General features: G+C 40.4%; 1 protein-coding gene across 3 annotated transcripts in view; it reads right to left on the bottom strand.

Moving 5' to 3' along the window:
- LOC307004277 (uncharacterized protein) overlaps nucleotides 1-17969 on the bottom strand; it is a 40173-nt gene extending 22204 nt beyond the window's left edge. The window contains exons 1-3 of one of the 3 annotated variants that reach the window (XM_079623375.1): nucleotides 17519-17945; nucleotides 16395-16820; nucleotides 4587-5607 (exon numbers count right to left, since the gene is read on the bottom strand). In XM_079623375.1, coding sequence (XP_079479501.1) covers nucleotides 4922-5607; nucleotides 16395-16761 — 1053 coding nt within the window. In that variant the 5' untranslated portion in view covers nucleotides 16762-16820; nucleotides 17519-17945 and the 3' untranslated portion in view covers nucleotides 4587-4921. Of the gene's footprint in view, nucleotides 1-4586; nucleotides 5608-16394; nucleotides 16821-17518 lie in introns of those variants that run through there. The other 2 variants (XM_079623376.1, XM_079623378.1) reach the window with 2 other exon arrangements.
- Nucleotides 17970-19596: the final 1627 nt, after the last annotated feature.

Below are 19596 nucleotides of genomic sequence, written 5' to 3'. Positions count from 1 at the left end.
ATTAATTGTTTGTGCAGCACTTTCAAATCTGGGGAAACCACTTGTACCAAAATAAAGCAGGACTTAACCACAACTTAAAGGGATAGTTCACCTAAAAACCCTCATGTCGTTCCAAACCTGCAAGACCTTTGTTCATCTTCGGAACACAAATTAAGCTATTTTTAATTACTTAGGCTGTCAATGGAGGGACAGAAAGCTCTCGGATTTCATCAAAAATATCTTCATTTATGTTCTGAAGATGATCGAAGGTCTTACAGGTTTGGAACGTAATGAGGGAGAGAAATTAATGACAGAATTTTCATTTTTGGGTGAACTATCCCTTTAATTTTATACTTTTACCTACGGGATTACTTTTTATTAAATATATTAAAATACCAAACACATGCATTGATATTTGTAGTGTTGCACTTGTATCATAATGTTTCACATGCATTGTAATTATAAAATGAAATGATATGTTCAGTAATGAACACCAACAACTATTGATTAACTGATTTAATGACTGATGAGTAAAGTACTGTAGACTACGATTTCCATTTTTAATGTACTTATGTATTTGCTGTAAAAAGTGAAAAAAGTGATCAAAAAGGCAAGAACAACCTATGCTTTAAGAAAAAGAACAATTTCTCTTGTAAAACTGATTTCAGATCAGCACTATTAAGCTGCGTTTGAGACAATTTTCATGTAGCTGTCACTCAACTGCAGTCTTCCCTCTACAAATGCATCCACAACTTTTGGCAGCATGTGTTTAAAGTAAAAGCTACGTAGCTTATGCATATATGTGGAGACAAAACCATTGTCATAAGGCACATCAAGTTCCAGGTGCTGTACTGGGGTCCAAATAACAAGACAGGATGTTTTCAGCCCGAGACAGTGCATCCCTAACTGTATCTGCCTGTAGTAACCACTGGGGCCTTTTGGGTTGACAATGTACTGCCCGCCCTCCACTCTGATGTCTTGGTTTGTGGCAGTGAGTGGCAGCTTAGCAGCCATATCACCCTGTAGCCCAAGACTGGTTTCCCACTGAAGCTAAGCGGGGCTGAGCCTGGTTAGTACCTGGATGGGAGAATCCTGGGAAAAACCAGGTTGCTGCTGGAAGAGGTGTTAGTGAGGCCAGCAGGGGGCGCTCACCCTGTGGTCTGTGTGGGTCCTAATGCCCCAGTATAGTGACGGGGACATTATACTGTCAAAAGAGCACCGTCCTTCGGATGAGACGTTAAACCGAGGTCCTGACTCTCTGTGGTCATTAAAAATCCCAGGATGTCCTTTGAAAAAGTGTAGGGGTGTAACCCCGGCATCCTGGCCAAATTTGCCCCTTGGCCTCTGTCCAAGCTGGTGTGTGGTGGGGGTTCTGGCGCAATATGGCTGCCGTCGCACCATCCAAGTGGATGCTGCACATTGGTGGTGGTTGAGGAGATTCCCCCTTCCATGTAAAGCGCTTTGAGGTCTCAGATAAAGCGCTATATAAATGTAACTAATTATTATTATTATTATTATGTGCAAGCAATGAGTGTGATAGGGCATTTTACCTCAAGCAGCTTGTCATCAATGATACCATCAGGGCTTGGTGCCAGCCATGGGTCTCCTGCACACACCACCAACCCTTTGTCCATCACTATGCAGCCCCTCTCCCTAATCTGCTCCTTAGAAAGTCCCTCGCTTTCCTTCCCATACCTTGTGGCCACACTCCCCTGGAACTTTGGGAAGAGGTGTTCAGTGAGAAACTTAGCCGGGTCAGTTGTCTCACGCTGAGGCACCTTGCTGGCTGTGCTTGCTGTTATGCGTAGCTTGCGTGCATCATGCCAGAGCGGTTCTATGCTCTGTTTTCTAGTGTTTCTCTCTAGTTCCACCACTTGATCTGGGTTCAGTTTAATGAAGGCATCATAAAATGTTGTGCACTTTGGACAGCTCAGAGCACTACCATGCTCACTGTGGGGCTGAGCTAAGCGTCTGAACACGTTGAGTTCCTCTCCCTGAACACCCTGCTCTCCCTGACTGCTGGTGAAATCCTGACTCAGAGGCTGTGTCTGTCTCACTGCTGTCACACATGACAGAAAAGAGAGCACAGCCTGGCACAACTTCCTAAAATACAGGTGACACTTGAAAAATTAGAATATCGTGCAAAAGTTATAATTTTGATGATTGTGGCTTACAGCTTATGAAAACCCCACATTCAAAATCTCAGAAAATTAGAATATTACATGAAATACATTTTTTGTAAAGGATTTTAAATACAGAAATGTTAGCCTTCTGAAAAGTATAATCATAGATATGTATATAGTTATATAATTTCACCTTTTAATTTGAATTACTGAAATACATGCACTTGTGCACAACATTCAAATGTTTCGAGTTTCAACTGTAAATGGTGAAAAGGGCTCAGAAAATGCATTTAATATATTGAAACTTCTGTTTATATATCCTACTCCCTTAATAAAGGAGTCCAGCCATCAGAAAACTATAAGTCTACACATGTATTTTATATTTAATATGAGGGAAATACAATGCGTTACGGACATGACACAAAAAATCTTTAACTTTTTGGTGGCAAAATATTTTTTTGTAATTCTTTGAATTACACTGCGCAAACCAAAAGTAATACTACCCACCGGATGAAGAAGGGTTGGCTCTCCACAGAACATAAAATATTTATTTTATTTTTCGCATTTATGAGGAAAAAACAATGTTACGGACGTGACAGTTCCCTGAAAGCGGCACTAAAAGACTGCTTTAAAACTTTTACAAAGACCTCAAACAGAAACCACAAAGTGAATTTTGTTTTGTATTAATTGTATTTTAATTTGAATCAATGTTTCATCAACCAATTACCTGGATTTAATAAATAAAAAGTAAATATAGCAGACAATAGATAAACACGACACAGAGGCGCCGGCGCCTGAACTGCAGCTCATCTCATAAATTAACCGAAACTCAGCATAGCCTACTTGCCTCACAGACCTGAGAAATATATACATTATCTACAGAACGCTTGAAATCTCTACTTTTAAACAGAACCATTCAAAATGAAAGAAAACTATATAATCCGTTTGAAATGTGCATTTCTCTCTGGCGCGTTCACTACTGCGAAGATCACGAGTCAGCATCGCCAACTTCATCTTTGCAGCCGACACAGAAAACGCTTGTTTATTAATAAACAATTAAAATGTCTCCTTGCTATATTTTACATATTCATAATCATTACTTTTTTGTCGGTTCTTTGTGACAGCTTTTAGGTGCTTTATTGGCAGCGCCACCCTTACATGTTACATGAACCACTGCATCAGCACTGAAAACAGAGATTTTTTTAGACAATTATAGCACAACCTATTCGATATTCTATAATTAAATACTAAGTGACTCATACGAACCAAATATAAAAAAAATTATTGTATATATATATATATATATATGTAAAAATTTTTACATGTAAGCCCATGTGACACGAGCTAGTCTGTTAATAGCTAAACCCAAGCGGACTTTGAAACCTCTTATGACGTTATGCAGCTCTCCCAGCTGCGTAAGCTGGATGTACTCACGCCACAAATCGTTTTGCACGGCTTGACAGATTTCGTTGACTATCAGGCACACCGATGCGCTGCTTATCCCAAACAGGTGTGCCAATGTGCGATAGCCCGCACCCGTTGTAAGCCACCAGAGAGCAACCCCAACGCGCATCTACAAAGGGATAGCCAGATGAAACGTTGTGTCGTCGTAGGAGAGGAATATGGACAAACGTTGACACTGCATATCAAACGTTGGCTTGCTCATCCTAAAATTTCGAATTCAATGCTCCTCATTAAAGCCCGCCACAATATGCAATTATGGCCCTTTTCCACCTCCTCTGCCTCAAAATCATGGGGATGTTTGGCGAACTTTGCATATATCGCAGAGCTAGCATTACACATATTGCGCGTTCGTCCATCTCGGATTGTGTATGGTGCAAGAACCCCCCTTTAAGCATGCGTGATGTTTCAGATAGTATGGCTAGTGTAAACACATGAATCGGATATGGGTAAAAATAGAAAGAACGTGTAAACGGACGTTCAAAGAAATCGTATATATGCAACAAATCAGAATTGGGCATCAAGACCTACCGTGTGAAAGAGGTCTTACCCCCAATTTCCACCAGATGCGTTACGGCTGCGTTACGGCTCACGCACGGCGGCGGAGTCAATCGGTTTCCATTAAAGTCAATGTGTGTATTTCCACTGAATGCAGAACAGCTGCGTTCCGACTCCGGCGATCCGCAGCCCTCCGGAGCTGATACGCAGAGCTTCTATTTTTGCCGGATGCCGGAGAGCTCCGCAGCACTACAGGGCAGAGTGCGCAGGACAGGAAGTCGAGCAAAAAACAGAACAAAACAAAATAAAATATCCGTTTAATTTTCAAAATAAAATACACCGTGATCATGGCGGATCATATTTGGCGGAAAATATGATGATCATTGCGGAAAACTGTTCCTGGTTTGGTGGTTCTGTTTATCGAAACTACATATCGCGCGATCACACGTGAATTAGCGAGATCTCGTTGGTCCTCGGCCGCAGCCGTCCTGCAACAAATCCAGACCTGGTGGGTATTGACGGACGACGGAACACGGAGCTGTCACGCAGCGGAGTCGTTCTGCAGCCGTAACGCATCTGGTGGAAATTGGGGGTTAATGTCAAACTTGTTTTAGCATCATCTCAATCAATGGTTAATCATGAACAAACCAATGGTAAATCATCAGTATAATTTATTGATGCATCGTGACGTAAGGTCTGTGTTCAAAACCACAAACATGCAAGTGTTAAAGAAATGTTTTAAAGAAGAGTCATTTATTAGTTTTCAAGCAAATAAACATTTATTAATGACTGTATCAGTACGTTAAGTGTCGGCCTGGCATACTTGCATTTGTATAAACACTAATGTACAAATGTTAATTTTACTTTTCTTTATTCCACTTCTCCCCAGAATGAATTTTCATGTGGATTTTAAAGTTTCCTTGTTGATTAAAAGTATTTCCACAATGTTCGCATATCAAATGATTCTTTTCTTTGTGAATGATCATGTGTTTTGTAAGGTTTCCTTTCTTATTGAAACTCATTCCACACTGTTGGCAGGTGTAAGGCTTCTCTCTAGTATGAATTAACATGTGGTAAGTTAGGTTTCCTTTTTGCCTGAAACGCATGCCACACAGTTGGCAGGTGTAAGGGCTCTCTCCAGTGTGAACTTTCATGTGGTTTTTAAGGTTTCCTTTTTGCCTGAAACTATTTCCACACTGAGAGCAGGTGAAAGGCTTTTCTCCAGTGTGAATTCTCATATGGACTTTAAGGTTTCCTTGTTGATTGAAAACTACTCCACACTCTTGGCAGGGGTAAAGCTTCCTTCCAGTGTGAACTCTCATGTGAACGTCAAGGTTTCCCTGCTTTTTGAATCTTAGTCCACACAGGTGGCAGGTGAAATTACCAATATTCCCTGTCTTTTGAGACGCTTTTTGTGAGGAAGTTGTTTCAGCCTGTGAGCAATTCAAAGACTTTTCTTCAGTTATGAAATCATGATGTGTCTTGTACTGATCTTTCTCTTGCATTTCATTCCGATCTTGACTCTCCTTTTTCAATGGCATCAGGTCTGAGGTGAAAAAAGATAGAAAAGTTAATCCCAGTTCAATGCCACAAAGCACAAACATTTAGACTCATAAAACATTAAAAATAATAACATGCATGTTAGATCCTATACACCAGGGGTGCCAAACTTAGTTCTTGAAGGGTTTCCAGGTTGCATTTGTACCATCAATATGAACTCAGAAGTGAAGTATGCCTTCACAAAAGTCCTGCCTCTCTGGTTGTTGTGTGGGACTTATTTTTGACAGGGTGGCAAACTTTTATATTGACAGCACAGAGAATGCCAGAGCCTGAGCACTCGCCACTACCTTCTGTCTTCCTTAGTTTACAATCTGTTTAACAGTCCTTCTCTTAATATGTTATAATGCTGACTTGGTGGAACTAAGTTTGACGCGTATCCAATGCAGCGGATTGACAAACTGCTTGTTCGGCTGAGCACCGCTCATGTTTATTCGGAACTGGATTTAACTTAAAGGGTACTGACAGGCGTGTCCCCTTATCGCCTCTATCCAAAGAAAAGGGGTGCAGGCCAGACGGCTCCCCGGCGAATGTGGCAAGGGGGCCGTGGTTCAGCGAGGTCTGTGACGGGAGAGAGAATCGGGAGACAAGAGCGGCATAAGTGGGTCAAAGTGCAAATGACAAACACCTGTGTCTTGTTTCAGTAATTGGCATGAAGAGACCATTAAAGCCACCTGGGAGATGAGAAGCGGCAGAGAGGGACTGACTGATACTCGTTAGCAGCCAGAGTGAGAAAGCTCTGCAGAGCACTGGTGGACTTTCACACTGGAAGTTTGGTTCGGAACGGGCACATTTCGCATGACTAATGTGAACGCTGTCATGCGGAGCCGGGTGCGCACTGGCATACCGAACCAGAGACTACCTGGAGGAGGTGGTCTGAGTTCGGTTGCTCTCGAATCGTGCCGCGGTTCGCGTGAATGTGAAAGCAACATGGACTCGGGTGCGCGCTTGTTCAGGAAGTAAAGTGACCTGCGCATGCGTTTTAGCGGATTATGATGTACTTAGTTAAATTAAACGCATGTAAGGGATGGTAGTGTTGATGATTTACCTTGGATACGAGCGAGAGTGAGCCTGCAGTGTATTCACGCATAGCGCGTGGAATCAGGGAAACAAATTTGGAAATCCACTGTCTCCTCAAAAGAGTCCGTTTGCAAGCAGCAGAAGCCAACCTTTGTTCACTCAACTGCGCATAATAACACCAAATTAATATAAAACACAATATATTGACCCGCGTTCTGTTTTCTATCATGCGCCGTGCACGTTTGCGATGACGTAATATGCACACAAACGCACCAGGGTCCAATAGAATCAAGTTGAGTGAGAAACCAGAAAACATCTCATCTATCGACAGCGGACTGGCTGAGATACAATACGATTATTATGGACATGCCTGTTACGTTCCACGTGTGTTTTGTTTTCACTGATTTGTATACGTTGGGGTAATTCGCACTTGTTGGCCATTATGTTCATTGTCTCTCTTTTGTCTCTAGCTCACTATCTCTGCTCGCAGGATTGCTTTGATTGGCTGAGTCGGACGTCAGTCATCATTGAGGCGACGTTCAAGAACCAATCAAAGGCCGTCCAGCTGGTTTAAAAGGATGGCGCGTTCATTCATGCTCTCTCTCGTAGCGTGCTGAGCTTTGTGTAGTGAACCGAGTTTCTGCAGCGAACTGAGTGGTGTGCTATGTGTTTTTGTTCAGATGTGTTATGAGTACTTGATTTGTTTCAGCATCTGAAAGATTTGTTATTGTCTGTTTACTCTTCTCTTCATCACACAGAGGCATTACGATGATCTATGGGAAGATGAACGGTAGGTCAGTGTGCCGCGGTATACACTGCCCATCGGGATGTCTTACCTCTGTTATACACACTAGGTTAGGGGTGAGCGCCATCCTTTGTACTTTTGTTGTGTAGGTAGTTAGTTAAGCGCCGCGTGCGTGAAGATTTCGGTTTCTTTTCCACATTTTACTTTGGGTAGGATGAGGGTTAGCTTAAGGATTGTTTTGTTATATTATGTTCTTTCCTTTGGCGCCACTTTTTGTTCTCTTCCCAATTATCGATACTTGTTTATTTTTCCTTGCATTGTACATAGTACATATCATTGTTTTTACTGGATCTATTGGCTTCGGCTTTTATGTGAATAAATGAACCAGTAGTTTTTCTCTCTCAAAGATTGTCTGTCATGTTCTTCCACCTCACTTCACATCCAGCAGCATATCAATATGTAAATGTTACGGTACATTCCCTAGGCTTTTAAAGTTCGTAACAATGCCTAACAATTATATGGAGAATTGGGTTGTAGCTGGTTGTCTAGGTTACGGTGATTGTAAATAGGTGTCGTTTGTGTTTTAACAACGTTTAGCTCAAGAATATTGATCCGGGAAGTTCGAGTAGCCTATGTGAATATATTGCTAACTTCACTGATCTCCTTGAGTTAAGCACTGACTGCATTTCTTTATATTTGAGTCCAAGTTCAAACACTATGAAACGCTCCATTAACGTACGGAGCTCTGAAACACTGCCAGCGGGACATTAAACAGGAAGTGTCTGTCCGAGCTCACAACAGGTTTTGCGTGGGAACGCAAATTTCTTTGCGAGGGAACGCAAAAGTTTTGCGTGGGAACGCAAAGTTTCTTGGGGGAACGCAAAAGTTTTGCGAGGGAACACAAAAGATTTGAAAAAAAAAAATTTTCTCCCATCCTAAAAACAATTCCACCACCACGTCCCTTTAGGGGCTCCGTAGTTTAGAGCATGTAATGTTATGAAAGGCGAATCACGACTACTTCAGACAAACCCAGCACAACAGGAACTACCAGACAATGACGTAAGTGTACGCTGAAATAAAAAAAGTCTTTCACCTCAGAAAAACGCACTTTCCTGTCCTGTCCGCCATTATACTGTGCTCGTAGCGCGCACTTCAATTGCACGCGCAAATGAGGCGGCACGCGCTTTATATTACTTCATTGTATATAAAGTGCAAAAGAAACTGAGCATGCAACGTCGTCACGTTGTAAATTAGAAAGTTACGAAATAAAAGTAAAATACCAATAAATCACGTTACTGGTACGTTGTGTGTTAGCTGAGAAGGATTTACATGCAGGTATGATGCTCATTCTATTCACCAGGAGCAGTTTCCATGTTTCATTAACAGTTCTTGTTAGTAATGTGTATTCACCATGGTAACTGTCGTTTCCATATTAACCCCAAAATGCCACTTTATTTTCACTTTGTGTTATTTTTTTTTAAATGATATTGGTGGCTCATACCAACATTGTATTAACATTAACTAGTTTGGGACTGCTATTTAGTAGCTTAAATCTGCCGTCGGCAAGATTTTTTCTATCATATTCACTGAAACCGAAGCTATGCTTCGACAGAACAACAAATCAGCCAGTTTTAGAAGGAAAAAAAACGCGCTTCTACCTCCACCTGGAGCCTGTTATTTGTTTTGCAAAAATCCACCGCTCCCGATTCTTCTGGTCCAGTCAGCACAGGGGGGTGTGAGATATGACTGTCAATCACAGTTCGTGCGCATGCCACAGATCCCCCCTCCCCCACGTTACAATATCACATGCACACGCCTGAAGTTCGCAGGTGTGTTGGCTTGTGCGAAGCGTGATGGCGGAGAGAAAATCTACTAACAAGCTTTCAATTCCTCGGTTAACAACCAGAGCTAGGAGGTCGGTCCAAAACAACCAAGGAAAAGAAAACATGGTAAGTACTCCATGGTGTTGATCGATGCTGAAGAGACGGGCGCGCGTTCACAGAAAATCGGGTGCACACGCACTGACGAGCACAAACTCGATGGGAGGGTGCTCGGTGGTAGTGGGGGAGGGGCATGAGAGTTGTAAACATTCAAAACTTTGGCTAAATCCACTCAATCTGCCAGACCTGCCGACTGCAGCTTTATAAAAAGGCCTAATGTTTATTTATTAGTAGTCATTAGTCATATTCTTACCATTTAAGTAAGGTAAGGTAATTTATTTATAAAGCACAATTAAATACAACGAGTAGTTGACCAATGTGCTGTACAATTTGTAGAAGCATTCAATAAGCGAATGTACAAAACATTTATACAGTGTAATACATCTATCAACTCTCACAAAGCAAACAAGCTACCAACATATCAGCAATTAGAGTTAGATTAAAAATCCAGAGAAAAAATATGAGATTTGAAAAGATTTAAAAGATACCACTGTGGAGGCAGTTCTAATATGCAAAGGCAGACTACTCCAGAGTTTCGGAGCGAACACTGAAGAAGAACGATCACCCCAAAATTTGCGTCTAGACCTTTGGGACAGTTAAGAGTTTCTGGTCAGAAGACCTAAGTGATCTTGATGGTGAGTATATCTGCAACAATTCTGAGAGACAGGGTGGTGCCATACCATTTAGAGATTTAAAAACAAACAACAAAATCTTAAAATCAATCCTATAACGGATTGGCAACCAATGTAATGAAAGCAAAATTGGAGTGATATGGTTCCGCTTTCGAGAACCTGTCAGCAATCTAGCCGCGGCATTTTGAACAATTTGCAAGCGTGTCAACGTCGACTGATTAATCCCTGCATACAGGGCATTACAGTAGTCTAAACGTGAGGTCACAAATGCGTGCATCACTCTTTCTAAATCCTCAAATGACAAAAATGGTTTGACTTTTGTCAAGGTTCTCAATTGAAAGAAGCCTGATCGTACAACAGCGTTAATTTGTTTGTCAAATTTTAGGGAGTTGTCAAAAATTACCCCCAAGTTTTTCACCATGGATTTACCATACATCGATAAAGGGGCTAAATCAACACAGGGGAACTCAGATACAATAGAGGGTGCAAACACAATCATCTCAGTTTTGCATTCATTTAGATGCAAAAAATTAGCAGCCAGCCAGGTTTTCAAATCATTCAGACATGCTAAAAGAGGCCCTAATGAATTATCTTCCTTTTTTACTGGCATATATCTGTGTATCATCCGCATAACAATGGAATGATACTCTATGTTTTTGAAAGATAGCGCCAATTGGAAGCATGTATAACGAAAACAAAATGGGTCCCAAAATGGACCCTTGAGGTATCCCACATATATATATATATATTTTAGGGGTGTAAATCGGACAGTTCATCACGATAAGATACCATATCGTTTCTCTCAGCCAGCGATACGATATTTGCCGATACCTCAAAAGAATCTGCCATACAATTACGATTCGATTCAGGGCTATATCGATCGATTAATCGATATTATGTGCCAAGTGTACACAACCAGTTATTGTTTATTACAAATGAATCCAAAAATATATAACATGAAAGTTTAATTAAACTAAGAAAATTCTCTCCCAATTGGGACATTTACAAGTGGTTTGTTACAAGTTACAAGTAAAAAACAAAACAAAAAAAACATGATATATGAACATGACCGGAGTAATCCGTTGTTTTTGCAAATGAAATCTATAACAGAAGAGTTCATTTGCAAAACCGGATAACTCCATTCTTGTTCATGTTCATATCATGTTTTTTTTTGGGGTATTTGAATATCAATCAAACTGCAGCTGAGTTCGTGACGTCACGTAATACGCAATTACGTTGAAACGGTCACGCTTGACGTAGGCGGAAGTACCGAGTCAGTGTTTACAAGTTGAACGTGCAAACAAAGTCAAACGGCGTTTACAAAAAAAGAAAGTTACCTTTTAAAACAAGGATGTCGGACGATTTTGAACTTAGAGGAGAAGATAAGATGGAGTTTTTTTTGTGACCTTTTCAACGTAATTGCGTATTACGTGACCTCACGAACGCGCATCACAGAACAGAGCAAGGCAAGCATTTGCGCTTATAAAACTTAAACTTTTTTTATTTATTTTTTAAATGACCGATCGCTTCGCTAGATAAGACCCTTATTCATCGTCTGGTATCGTTTAAAGCCCTTTGAAGCGGCACTGAAGCTGTCATTTGGACCTTGAACCGTTTGGTCCCCAGTGAAGTACATTATATGGAGAAATGTTTTCATCAAAAACTTTAATTTCTTTTCGACTGAAGAAAGAAAGACATGGACATCTTGGATGACATGGGGGTGAGTAAATAATCAGCAAAAGTTTTTTTAAAGTGAACTAATCCTTTAAGTCAGCTTTGACGAAACTCCTCCCAGCTAGCGCGTCTTTTCAAAGTGACTAGCAGCCTTGTCACCTGACCTGAATACTGCAAACCGATTCGCTAAAACAGACTTTTCGGGTCTTGTCGTTTCTGCTGTAAAACATAAACTTCCGATGCCTTGACAGTGGAAAATACTGGCTTTTGTGACAAAAGGTTCAGTCAATCTTGTCAGGCGTCTATTTCAGCTGAGAAAAGTGAGGATGTGAAGAGTGTCAAAATAAAGGTACCGTATATTGATATTTTATGTGTGGCATCGATGCATCGTATCGATAGACATTTGAACGATGCATCGATCCATATCGATGTATTGTTACACCCTATATATATATATATAATGTAAAGGCAATTAAAAAAAAATGCACTCGCTTGATAGACACCAGTGCCATCAGGAGAGCAGTCTTTAGCGAAAGTGGTTTGAGGTCAACCAACTGAAGCGGTTCAAATGGCGGACCCCTCAGGGCCCTAAGGACCGTGGAGAGGTCCCAAGACGGTATAGAAGGGGGTCTGGAAGGATTCAACCTCCTTGCTCCCTTCAGGAACCGTACGACCAAGTCGTTCCTTTCCCAGTGATTGGCCAACCACCGGAGCATGATAAGCTGCTATGGCTGCCACATATACTTTGAGCGTGGACGGGGAATGAAATTGAGAAATTGTGTCCAGGCCCTTCTCATGGAGGTCCCAGGGTACCCGTTGAGGAGCCACACGTGTAGGGCCCATAAGTCGGGACAGGGGTGCCAGATCGTCCCGTTCGCCTGTGTGGGAGAAGATCTTTCCTCAGTGGGACAGGCCATGGGACTTTGTTCACCATCTGAACCAGGTCTGGTTTTCCAGAGAGGGGCCACTAGGAGGACTGGGCATCCGCTCTCCCTCACCCGTTTGATGACCTGGGGAAACATGGAAACGGGGGGAAATGCATACAGGGGGTGACTGGGCCAGGAATGGGCAGGCGCCTTCGCCATTCGATTTGCAGTTGCTGGAACACAGCCAATGAGTGAGCAGTCACTCTCTGTGCAGCTGCAATGCGTTTTACATAAAAGCTTCAATAATCTGAGGAAAGGAGTTCCCCCACTGCGTATAGCTACGCAATACGAAGTGACCGTTCTCGAAAGGAAACCGCCGTTACTGGTGAATGGGGCTGAAACAACTATATCCCGCTTCGGCCTTCATCCTCCCGTGGTTTCAGCGCCGCCAGCGGACACGCCCCCAGTGTTTGAGAGCAGAGAATACAACATAAAAGATTTTGATAGCTTATTTATATACTTGGCAGCTTTTTTTTATCATTCAAATTTGTCTGGGTGGCTAATAACACATTTTTCTGTGGTGTGACAAACTCAGAACACATAATTTTTAATTTTGACTTTAAAGCAACACCAAGTAGTTTTTCAACCTTCATAATTATTTCCAAGACCCTTGTGATGGTACATCGACTTACAATAGGTTGAATGACACGAATCGCTTTTACTGGCACGACGGAACTTGGGGGTTCGGGTAGTAACCCAAGCACAGAAAGAACTATAATATTCGACTGCTTTACGGCATACCTCACTTCTCCCACCACCCCTCACTTCCTCAAATTCGGACCAGGGTTATAATCGTTAATGAAAACGAATGAAAAAACGAAAACTAGATGGGAAAAAACATTGTCGTTAACTGAAATAAAAATAAAAACGAGGCAAAACAAAAAAAACGATAACTAAATAAAACTAATGTGTGGTTGACAAAACTAACTAAAATAAAATAAAATTAGACTAAATGTCCTTAGTTTTCGTCTTTGTCAATGTCTTTCCTTCGACGCTATTTAAAAACACGCAGAGAATTCGCTCAGCTGTGTTTCCTTTCCCTGCTCTGCTCTCCCTCCGTCTCTCTGTCACTCGCTTGCATGCGCGCCACACACACACACACACACACACACACACACACACACACACACACACACACACACACACACACACACACACACACACACACACACACACACACACACACACACACACACACACACACACACACACACACACACACACACACACACACACACACACACACTCCAGAGAACGTCTCCATGTGAACGTGTTCGACGCGAAGTTGAAGCAAGTTCGCAAAAGGTTGGTATCTCATAAACACCTTTACACAATCACTTACACAATCACACACATAACAAGTGGTATACAAATATTTTATATTCTCTGAATATAATGTTCATATGAGAAGCAATTGGGCCTTCTTTAAAAAGTTAACTAGTCGCAAGTTTGAGGTAACTTAAAATGCATTTGTGTTGTCGTTGTCAAAACACTAACGTTATAAGCTGCAGGGCTGGAATGGTAATCTGGCATTTCGGGCAATTGCCCGATGGACCGACGTACCTTTTGATTCGATACATCTCGGGATTTAACGTTAATACTTTATTTCTTTTCTTTTTCAACGGCCTTCTGATCTACATTGGCAGCCCATTTGTCCCATCCTTTTTAAGTTTATATTTTGTTTTATTACATGGCTTGGTTGAATTCCAATGTAGAATGCGGTCTGTTATTTCTTGATAACAGACCGCTGCCGCTGCGGAGTATAACAGACCGTTGCCATGAAAAACAGAGCGTTGCTATATGGACTCACAGAATTCTAACCGTAGACGGAGCGCACTATTTTCTTTGGCGGAAGCTTAGCAGAAGCAATAATCAAACTATCAATAAACTCCTTTTTAAATCAATATTTTGTTTCAAAGTAGTGATTTATTTGATAGGTAGCCATGTAATTAGCGGGATAATGTATAGCGAGTCGGTAGTTATTGGGAATACAACCCCTTCAGGCTGCTCAAGATCCCTCCGCTTCGCGTCGGGCTCCCGATTGCAGCCTGTCGGAGACAAAGACTAAAACTAATACTAATTAAAACTCAACTAAAACTAAGCATTTTCAAAAAATAAAAAATAAACTAAACTAGCAAACCCACGTTAGAAACTAATTAAAACTAAACTGAATTTGAAAACACAAAGTTAAAACGAAATAAAAATAAAAACTAATGAATAATGCAAAACTATAATAACCCTGATTCGGACGCGAGAGCCCAACTAGCGTTTGTTTGCCGGCTGGTAGCATCTGTATGTTGTTGTCATGGCCGAAGCAGCAACTAAACCGAAGGAGGCAAAGGTTTTGTTGGAGGAGACTAGGAAGAGAAAAAGGGAGAGTGATAAAATCAAAGGCCGGACGAGGATCAATATTGGTCCAGCGTTCGCTCGCTGGCGTGAGCTAAAGGAGGAGGAGGAGGGACCGATGCTGACTTGGCCGTCATGCTGTCGGACTAGTAATGGCTACATGATTAGATGGACAAAATCATCTTTTAGGATAACTATCCTAATGACTAGGGCTGTAACGATACAGCAAACCCACGATTCGGTTCGTATCCCGATTTCTGACCCACGATTCGATACAAACCGCGATTCTTGCGAGGAGGGAGGATTTTAAAAGCCAAATAAATAAATAGCTAAAGCTATAACTCTGTTTTCTTGTAACAAAATACTTTTGAAAAACAAACAGAACTATACTCCATTGTGGAGATGATTCGAGCATGTTAAAAATTCTTCTGAGGTAACCGAGGCTTACTGTCTGTGCTGTAAACCACAGATAATATATTGCCTATTCCGCATGACCCGCATCTCAAGCGCAGGAATAACGCTTGCCACAAAGTGAACGCGCCTATATAGAGAAATGCACACTTCCTACGAATTAGCCTAAGCAGCCATTTCTTTATGTTTTGAATTAATGTTAAATCAAGTAAAAGTATTTCAAGCTTTCTATATAAGTTTCGATTCGTTTATGAGGTGAGCTCCAGTTCACGCGCGCGCCGGTGCCACACACACACACACACACCGCACGCTTTGCTCACTTGCTCTGGTGTTTGCGCGCGTGTGTGTGTGTGTGGGGGGGGAGAGGTGCGATTTTTGAATAATAATCAAATGATACACAGCGATCTTCGAATATTATTTTTGCTTGAAATTCCCATACCTAATATGTAAAAGACCCCGTCACATCCCTAGGATCTATTCTGGACGATAAAGACTGGGAAGTCTGGGAAGGGGTGTGTCGATCGCGATCTGCCTTCTCAAACAGCGACACAGGTTCGTGGATCTGAGTGTCGCGATTTCGGTTTAATATCGTAAATCGTTACAGCCCTACTAATGACTGCAGGCTGATAGTCATGTTTGTTTATTTTTCTGGAGAAACTGTCTTGCCTCAGGCTATAATGCAAATCGATTTTTCAAATTTGCAGATTCATCTATGGTTGCTTGATATTATAATATTGACAATATATGGCTATTACCTACCACACAAACATTGAATTGAATTAGCAAATTATTATTATTATGTAAAACAGTAGCCAATATTGACTAGTTTATTCTGAACCCGCTCAATAAACACGGCGCTGCGCCGCTTCCCCATGCCCACCACCACAAGTAAATTCTCCTCCTATGGGAAACACTGGCACAATACCGGATTTGGATCTGTCTCGTCTGACCGATACCGCAAATAATTTATACAGAATATCGGATGGGCGCACCTCTAAAAAATATAATTTATAGTTTCTGTAGAGCTGGACATTTTTATAGGGATCAGATGACTTGAGTTCAACTTTGAGAATGAAACTAACCTGTTTGTTCCTCAGTTTCTTCATGTTTCACTCTGAATGTCTCTTCAATCTTCATGTCTTCATGTTTGACTCTGGATGTTTCTTCAATCTTCATGTCTTCATGTTTGACTCTGGATGTTTCTTCAATCTTCATGTCTTCATGTTTGACTCTGGATGTTTCTTCAATCTTCATGTCTTCATGTTTGACTCTGGATGTTTCTTCAATCTTCATGTCTTCATGTTTCACTCTGAATGTCTCTTCAATGTTCATGTCTTCACTCTCCTCTTTAATAAACGGCATCTTTGTTTGTTCCTCAGTTTCTTCTTGTTTCACACTAAATGTTTCTTCAATCCTCATGTCTTCACTCTCCACTTTAATAAACACCATCTTTATAATAGTGTCACGTGGACCTCAGTTGCTTCACCAGAAGTTTTTCAGTGTTTGTCCTGTTTAAAATTTGAATAATTAACAGAAAGAAAAATAAATCCAAACTAAATCATAATAAATGTTACATAAAACAATGCAATGTTACACTTAATATTGCCTAATTCATTAGGTGTCGCTTGTAAAACTTTGAAGATGGCTAATGCTGGGTACACACCAAAAGATTTTTTATAAGATTTTCAAAATGTGATAAACCACAAACATGAGGACAAAAAATCCTAGATGTAACCGTTTTGCTCCTTATAGTGTGTTGTGTGCCATGATGTGACAAAGAGAGCACACCACACGAACAGATTTTCAACCCGAGTCTCGACTGTGAACACAGGAAATCTTGAGATTTCAGAACAAGCATGGCAGACAATGCAGGAAGAAATTGCTATGATAGTGTTTGAAATGATTTTCACAGAAAATACATGTGAAAAAAACATTGTACCCTGCTTATTTTCTTTATTTATTCTTTATTGGAGTTATTGTCTCTTTAAAAAGAGTTGTTTAATCCATTTATAGAACCGCACTGAACCCTTAACACTCTCCTGCAAGTGTGTGTGTGTGTGTATTTTGTTTCGTTTTACGTGATAATCTCCAGAGCGTGCGCGCGTTTGTCCTCGGGGTTCAAAAATCAGCCCGATTATCTTTTGGTGTGTACCCAGCATAAACGGTTTATATCACTTTAAACATCTTAAATACTTAAAACACAAACCTTTCTTCAGCCGAATCACACCAGATGCGAGACCGCGGCGCAGCCTTGTGACGTCGCGACACTCGGATACCAAATTAAAAGTCCTGTTCTTCTTCTTCTTGTAAGATTCCGGCAGTGTAGACGCTGCAAAGCGTATTACTGCCCTCCACAGGTCAAAGTTTGTACTAAATTTTCACATACAATCCTGTGTCATGCAAGAATTGAAGAACTGCCTTGGAGATCAGTCTATTCTCGTCACTGTGTCCAAACAAAGATAAAACAGAAAAAGCCTTTTACTCCAAGTCCTGACAGTTTAATAAATAATATCTTTCTTTCTGCCCTATACCCTCTGCATTCCAAGAAAACATGCTAGAGCTACTGTCTCAGGACTCCCACATTCACACAAGCCAGAAACATGCTTTCCTACAATGCACAGAGAATAATTTAACCCACACCTCAATCTACTAAAAGTCCTGTTCACACGCTGCTGTCTAAAAACACAAAAGTGCATAGAAATTTACGTAGAAAAAAAATATATAAAAAATGCCCCAATTCAGAGCTGAATGTATTGGCGAAATACATTTAATAACACAATGGTAAGTTAATAATACAGTTAATTAAATAATAATAAAAAGATTAAAGCAATAACACAATTAGTTTGGTGGAGAAATCATGAACAAAACTTCCCATATCTCAGCAAACTAGCGGAAAAAATATATATATTGGGATCACTGCATCATCTGTGCCTTCTGAGAGATTTATTTAAAAAACAGGGGAGAAGAAACAATCTAAAGGGACATTCTCTTATTCCTTCACAAAAACATAAATCTGTTATAAATCTGTATTGGTTTCATGGTTTACACAGGCTGGCTGTGTATCAATACATGCACAAATTAAGATTCCAACTTAAATGTAAGATTCAACCTTAAGTTCAGCTTATTTGTCATTTAAATAAACATTTTTCTTTCAAAAGTAAAAGAGTTGATCAGTTAAAGAAGAAACAAGTTTAAGGGGAAAAATGTCATCATTCTCTTGTTCCATCACAAAAGCCTTTATAGGGGAAAAAATGTAGAAACATTATGTGACCTTTATCGAAAATGCGTTGTGTGATGTGTTATATGTTATATACATTATATGTGTGTGTGTGTGTGTTTATTCAATTAATGTTCAGTCAGTTTCACTAAATGTAACAAAAAGGCGATACTCATGATATCATGTACAGATACAAAGTCATGATGTCATGTACAGTAGGTAGTCAACCAGAATGCCTATCCGTGGCAAAAATAAACCAGTCGCATTTCAAAGTAATTCGCAAAATGATCGCCAGGTGGCGCAAAGGCACATTTGGCAAAACAGCAGCAATTGCTGTATTTTGAAACGTAAGTGGGACTAATGTCAATTAACAGTAAGGATGAAATACTACAACTATTGTCATTTCCAAATAACGCTAACATGAAAAATAAAAAAATAGCTATTGACATTCCCTGTACAATAATGAAACAAAAGTTACAAAAGTTGAAACTGCGTCGCAACAGAAGCTTATTCAGTGCGAATAGCAACACAATAGCAAACAAAAAATACACCTAAAGACCATTATAGGCATATCAGTTGTACCTTTTGATTAGATGTGTTTGGTTGTAAAACGGATTGTTAATACATGTATAGTGTTACCTTAACATCTTAATCACAAAAGTCAGGTTCAGTATGGAATAAGACAAAGTTATTTAATAGTCATCTTACATTTTAGCATTCATTACATTTAAGGCAATCATTAAAAATGGTACTGAATTTTTATTTTATGTTATAGAATGACAGAATACAATGAACTGTAAATACACATACAAATTATAATAAAAACTTGTTACATCAAATCCTCATTTCATGTGTCATACTGTACCTACCATCACACTTTAGCTCTACACACCAAACAGTACCATTTGCTCCCCTTATTAGGCATACGTTTCATGTTCATACATGAGAGATGGAACTATATATGAAGGCAGTCCTCACTATGACAACGCACCACACGGGCACAAACTTTGTATGGTTGCTTGCACACACAGATTATGTCTGATGGGATTGGTTTTCAGAGGGATCCA

Source organism: Phoxinus phoxinus (genome assembly GCF_949152265.1).
Source record: "Phoxinus phoxinus genome assembly, chromosome: 9".
NCBI classification, from domain to species: Eukaryota; Metazoa; Chordata; class Actinopteri; order Cypriniformes; family Leuciscidae; genus Phoxinus; species Phoxinus phoxinus.
The sequence above is the reverse complement of the archived record's forward strand: the minus strand, read 5'-3'. Positions and strand labels throughout refer to the sequence as shown.